Here is a 5,956-nt window from a genome sequence, read left to right as displayed (position 1 = left end):
GCGGCTCTACTAGGACACGTTCGAGACATATAAACATGCTACGAAGAGTATCTGAGCAACAAAAGATTACCCGTAGTGTGGTTATGCTGGTCCAATGACAATTGTGCATACGATGCAGTCGTCAAAAAAAAAAATAAAATAAAAAAAAAAAAAAAAATATATATATATATATATATATATATATATAATATATATAAGCAGCTTTAAATGACAAGCACCATCTTTTAACCAAATCATACATTTAGTAACAAAAACATGATTAAAAAATTGAAGTTAACTATTATGTCCACAAGTGTCGTGTTTCGATTTCTTTCCTCCTGAATTGTAATTTTATTTCTTTCGTGAGGAGGGATAAGAGCTTAAAGATACAGAAAAAAACTCACAAAAGTGCAGCAGAATCACGAATGAACAGACTCACTTGAGCATTGTTAATTAATTAGTGCTATCCGAAAACAACAAACGCGAGGTTCAGCCTGATGGGATTCTGGATGAGAGCATATTGCGCAAGACACTTAAACCATTTTTATTGTGTGTGTATGTGTTTGGACATATTATATGTGTGTGCGTCTGTGCGTGCCTGCACACATTACTGAGCTAACCTTTATGCAACATCCATCCATCCATCCATTTTAAGAGCTGCTTATCCTCATAAGGGTCACGAGAAGGCGGAAACTATCCCTCACAGAGCTGTGAGGCCAACACTCTATAGCTGCACCACCGTGCTTCCCTCAACATAAAAAACAAAAACAGAGAAGAAAGCAATAACTAGTGTATTTCAAACTCTTCTGAAGTTAAAAAAAAAAAAAGTTTGACTTACTCCAAGTTTGTGCATGCAAAAACAGACACCATACTTCTGCCAGATGGGCAACAGCGCTGTTCAGTGCATTCTGGTGAATGACAAAAAAATGAATTCAGCACCCACAAAGTGATTTGAACAAACTTTGGATGTTTGATTTTTGTGGCTATATTGTAAATGCTGCATCTGAAAGGCAAATGACACCACTCTGGAGGCGGCACAGGCAAAATGGGGGAGGAGGGAACGTTTCTGCTCATCCGTGTATTTTTTTAAATTCCAGACAATTTTTTTGTGAAGACCAAAGAAAACGTTGATGGATGTTGTGAGGAAAAACTTGAGGAGAGTGGGTGTTAGAGAGGAAGATGCACGAGTTGGGCTTAGATGGAAAAAGAAGACACGCTTTGGCGACCCCTAAATGGACAAGCCGAAAGGAAAAGAAGAAGAAAAAATTATTGTGACATGCTGTTGATATTTAGCAATGCAATTTAGAAAATTCCGAATGTTCTGAAGCAGGGGTATCAAACAATTTCTGTCAAAGGCCACACTGTCATTCCGATTCCCCCCGGAGGTCCTCATGATTTCTTTTTTAAACATAAACAAGAAATTCATGGGTACATATTTTGAAATCAAAATTCAAGGTTAATAACTATTGTTGAAGTCACTCTAAAGATAGTTTTGGTTACAAAAAATCAATATTTCACGATGATTTATTACATATGACAACTAGAAATTTTGGTACAAATTTGATCACAAATCATGGAAGTAGACACGTGATTTGCTTTTACTGGCCACATAAGTCCAGATATGGCCCCCAGGCCTTGAGTTTGACACTGCTCATCTGAGGATTGACTTGGAGCCAGTCACAAAAAAAGAGTCACGCTATATCACTTATTTCAATGTAAATGGTCTGATGTTGGCCTCTCCCAGAGCAGTTTTCAAGGGGTGCTATCCCAAGTTACAAAATTATCAGAGGAAAATATTTCTTTTCAGTAACTCAGTCATGTTTCATTATCTTGCAATAACACTGCTAGTATCATCACTTCAAACTTGATTTTGCGGTTGTAGCGTTCTCCCAAATATTCCATATTTAAAACAATCAGTGCCACCTAAAGCACAAAACCTTTACATCAGAGTGGACAATACCGTAATTCCCGGCCTACAGAGCGCAACTGGTTATAAGTACAGAGAGTTTAACGCTAGTGGCGCCGCGCTAAAAGGGCCGGACTTCCTCGGCACATATATTCAACCGGTCTCACTCTTACCTTTTCCGCTCGAGTGCCCCCTCGCGGCCGTTAGAAAAAAATGCACAAATAAGCCGCATCACCGCATAAACCGCAGGGTTGAAAGCGTGTGAAAAAAGTCACGGCTTATAGGCCAGAAATTACGGTATGTCAGAGTGAGTGAACGAGCAATTTAATGCTCCGTGTATGAGTTCTTAATGAAAGATTGCTGTTCTTATCCTTTTTGGTTCAGCCCGTTAGCATAGCATCCCCACAGCGTGTTATCTTTTTTCAGGTAAGCCCATCTCTTTATAACACCACCTGCCCTCATGTCTTCCCCCGCAACATCTATCAATCTCATGTTTGGTCTTCCTCTCATTCTCTTTCTAGGCAGCTCCATCCTCATCATCGTTGTACCAATATACTCACTCACTCTCCTCGGGACGTGTCCAAACCATCAAAGGAAACCGCCGAAGTCTGCTCTCCAAAATATCTAACTTTTGCATTTCCTGATTTCTAATTTTATTTGACTTGGTCAGCAAACCTCAAGATCTTCATTTCTGCTACTTCCAGCTCTGCTTCCTGTTGTCTCTTCAGTGCCACTATCTCTAATTTGTAGATCAATGCCGGCCTCACCACTGTTTTATAAATCTTGCCCTTCATCATAGAAAGAAAAAAAAAGGCTTATTTTAGGGGTTGAGGTCACCACGGTGGTTTAAAAAAAAAGGTCCTCGGTGGCAGGGCAACAGGAGTGGATTAGTCTCTTTATTTCCAGGTTTCGAGAATTTCCAGATGCAGGGAGTCCGGTATGGTGACGTCAATATTACATCCCTGCTTTTTGCAGATGATGTGGTTCTGATATGGCTTCATCAAACAGTGATCTTCAGGTCTCACTGGGAGCACTGAGTGTGAAGCAGCTGGGATGAAAGTTAGCACCTCCAGATCTCAGACCATTGTCATCATTCAGAAAAGGGTGGAGTCCACTCTCCGAGTCAGGTCGTATGTGCCCAATGACTCGTTCATGCCAGACCAGCCAGCGCAAGCTAATTGGTGCGTATATGGATTTTTAACTGAAACTTCAGCCAATCGGCACCCAGAGTAGCAGATAAAATCAAAAAGAACTGAGCAGATAATGTTGAGAAATAATGAAGTCATACAGTTTTACTCTAATCTGAAGGTGACGTTTGAACAGATTTATATCACACAGAAACCTTCTCCAAAAAGGGAATCCCCCAAAAACTCAATTTCTATGGAGCGCACCATCTGATTTTCAAAATACTTGGTGCTTTGTACACAAGTTGAAGTGATCCTTCCAAACATCCTCAGCATTTTGACAAACTGTTTAGTAAATTTTTACTTTACCCATACAGTTTTATGCAAATTTGGAGGAGCTATCAACAAGATTTTCTATAGGTGATATTATACATCAACATTCCCCCAAAATATTTTTTTTTCTCCACAAAAAAAAAAAAAGCCTCAATATCTACAGAACACATCATCTGTATTTCTAACACTTGGTTGTACTCAGATTGTCCGTTCGATTCAGACTCAGCATTTCGACAGGCTGTCTGCTATCCCCAAATGGGGTTTTGAGTGTTTCCTTGCGCGGCCGGGGACTTCACATAACTGAAATGTTGCTGATCTTTGGCAACCGCGTGCTTTTTGAAGCCCTTTGAAACTCTTCTGTGATTCAGGGCTGGACATATGAATTTCAATTGGCTTGTTAAAAAAAGGACAATTGCTAATTTCCCCCCTCCCTACAGACCTTGAAACCCCCCCCCCCCCACACACACACAGAGGGAGGACGGCAGATTGAGAGAGACAAATGAATGTAATGTAGCTAACATTATTTCAAAAACCTAAGTAGCATGGATGACATGTTCAACTTCCTCTGGACTAGGGTCCAGGTTCAAGGGACTTTTCATGACACGTCGTGAATGCATCACACACTTTATGTAAGTCGTGAGTTAGTTTTTATCAGGCCGCTGAGTGTAACACATTATGGAAGTAGTTGGTATGGAATCACACATACGTGTGACCGATGCCTTGAAGCGCTCAGTGATAAGAATACAAAAAGGTAATCATCTCACCAAATTCACAACTGATAACATTCCAAAAGTCCTCATCATCACCCTCTTGCACGTGTTGACAGAGTGTTTCAATCAACATACAATGCCACAGAGCACATGGACTTACAAACACACCATTGGATGGGGACGTGAACAACACAGGGTGCACTTTGGCTCCCGGAGCGACAAGTCAACACATTGCCGCCGCTATATAAAGGCAGCAGGCCGGCCGGGGAACCGAGCCGTTATTTTTTAAATCACACTTCTGGAAGGAAATACAGTGAGTAATTATACATTTGCTCAAGTGAATGATATGTGCGAGATTAACTGGTGAGATTGTGGATGCCTAAGTGCAAACGCAACACAATAAGGACAATGTTGCACCCTAGTGGATAGAATGAATAAATGTTGAAACTGTTTTTTGCAGAGCCACCATCAATGATGAGGCTGTTGGCAGTTACTGTGCTGTTTGGACTCCTTGCTCTCAGTAAGTGGCCACACTTTAGCAATGAAAATAAGAAGAAAAAAAAGCCAGTAAATGTACAGTGGAACCTGTAAAGTTGAACACTTTGTTCCACAAGGATGATTAATATGCTATTTGATTTTGCAACAATTTTTCCCGATAGAACATCATGGAAATATGGCAGAAAATAGGGGAAAGTGTTGATCATGATTTTTCAACGTGAAAACACACATCTGTCAATGTCTTGTTTTTATTAAATGCAAAGATAATACAACTGCTTTCATGGGGAATTACAGAGATCAAAGGCTGAGAAGCTGAAAGCGGATTTGGGCAATTTGGTGTTAAGCAATGGCTTTAAATGATTAATTGACTATCAAAACAGTCGATTGATTTGATAAATGTTTAAGTCAATTAGCCAATTATCTGTTGCACTTGTAGACTGAAATTTGATGACCAATGCTGAAGAGTAAGGTGCCCTGTCTAGATTCTTCTGCTTGTTTTGTACTCCCATTTTTCATGAAAAAAAAACCCAAACCCTTAACATTACTACATGTTTAGGAATTGGTCTTGTGAAACAAAACAGAAAAAGCAAAACAAAACCAATCACGACGATACGTTGCTAGTCACTGAACTGACATTATAGATGAGGCGACGCATGACGGTTTGATCTCTGAAGTTTTAGTAGCCATATTTTTCTGAAACTGTGCTACTGCAGTGGCAACTGTTCTACTTGTACTTGGGACCACTCCCTACTAAATCTTTCCTTGTCATGCAGGAGCTGAAGGCTTCCGAATGCCACGGCAGGTCAAGGAGGAGGAGCCGGGCCCGTTCAGCATGTTCACCAACACAATCAAGTCCTACTACAGTAACATGGTCGACAAGATCAACGACTGCATGGACACCATCAAGGGCCTGAAGATAGACGAAAAAATTAAGTAAGATGTGTTGATGGTGTTAAAACATTTCAAGTGGAATCCCCCCCAAAAAAAAAAAAAAAAAAAAAAAGCCGATCTTTTGATGTTTCTGCAGGAATCTTTATACGGAAACCAGCACCATTTTCGTCACCTACAACGGCATCTTACAGGACCAGCTCTATCATGTGGTTTATGCGCCGCAGTAAACAAGAAGGACTAATGTGACTCAACATCCACCGCAAACAGCAATTGCCATAACGAAAATGGACTAAACTGCAAGAAAAAAAGCGGACAAACAGGACAGAAAGAGCAGAGAAAACGTTCCTTAGAGTGGCTTAAAATGAGATATGCAGGCAAATCGTCAGGTGAAATCTCACCACATTTGTGGCCACCAAAAGTACTGACCTCAACTATTTCATGTCTTGAAATATTAAATGTATTTATGTAAAGCTGCCAAGTGTTTAAAAAATATTCTGGTGTTTAATTATTCAATA

General features: G+C 40.2%; 1 protein-coding gene across 1 annotated transcript; it reads left to right on the top strand.

Annotated features, from left to right (window-relative positions):
- Nucleotides 1-4,340: 4,340 nt before the first annotated feature.
- On the top strand, nucleotides 4,341-5,926 carry apoc2 (apolipoprotein C-II). The gene is made up of 4 exons (XM_061820719.1): nucleotides 4,341-4,365; nucleotides 4,513-4,572; nucleotides 5,324-5,483; nucleotides 5,578-5,926. The coding sequence occupies exons 2-4, from the start codon at nucleotides 4,524-4,526 to the stop codon at nucleotides 5,666-5,668; spliced, it is 300 nt and encodes a 99-aa protein (XP_061676703.1). The 5' UTR covers nucleotides 4,341-4,365; nucleotides 4,513-4,523; the 3' UTR covers nucleotides 5,669-5,926.
- Nucleotides 5,927-5,956: the final 30 nt, after the last annotated feature.

This window comes from Syngnathoides biaculeatus, chromosome 5 (genome assembly GCF_019802595.1).
Source record: "Syngnathoides biaculeatus isolate LvHL_M chromosome 5, ASM1980259v1, whole genome shotgun sequence".
Taxonomy (NCBI): domain Eukaryota; kingdom Metazoa; phylum Chordata; class Actinopteri; order Syngnathiformes; family Syngnathidae; genus Syngnathoides; species Syngnathoides biaculeatus.
Note: the sequence above shows the minus strand (reverse complement) of the source record. Positions and strands in the feature narration are given on the sequence as shown.

Excerpts from the sequence above, each read along its gene's own strand:
- apoc2 (XM_061820719.1), top strand. The coding sequence starts at position 4,524 with ATGATGAGGCTGTTGGCAGTTACTGTGCTGTTTGGACTCCTTGCTCTC. Across the intron at positions 4,573-5,323 it reads GTTTGGACTCCTTGCTCTCA|GAGCTGAAGGCTTCCGAATG; the intron begins GTAAGTGGCCAC and ends CTTGTCATGCAG. Across the intron at positions 5,484-5,577 it reads AAGATAGACGAAAAAATTAA|GAATCTTTATACGGAAACCA; the intron begins GTAAGATGTGTT and ends ATGTTTCTGCAG.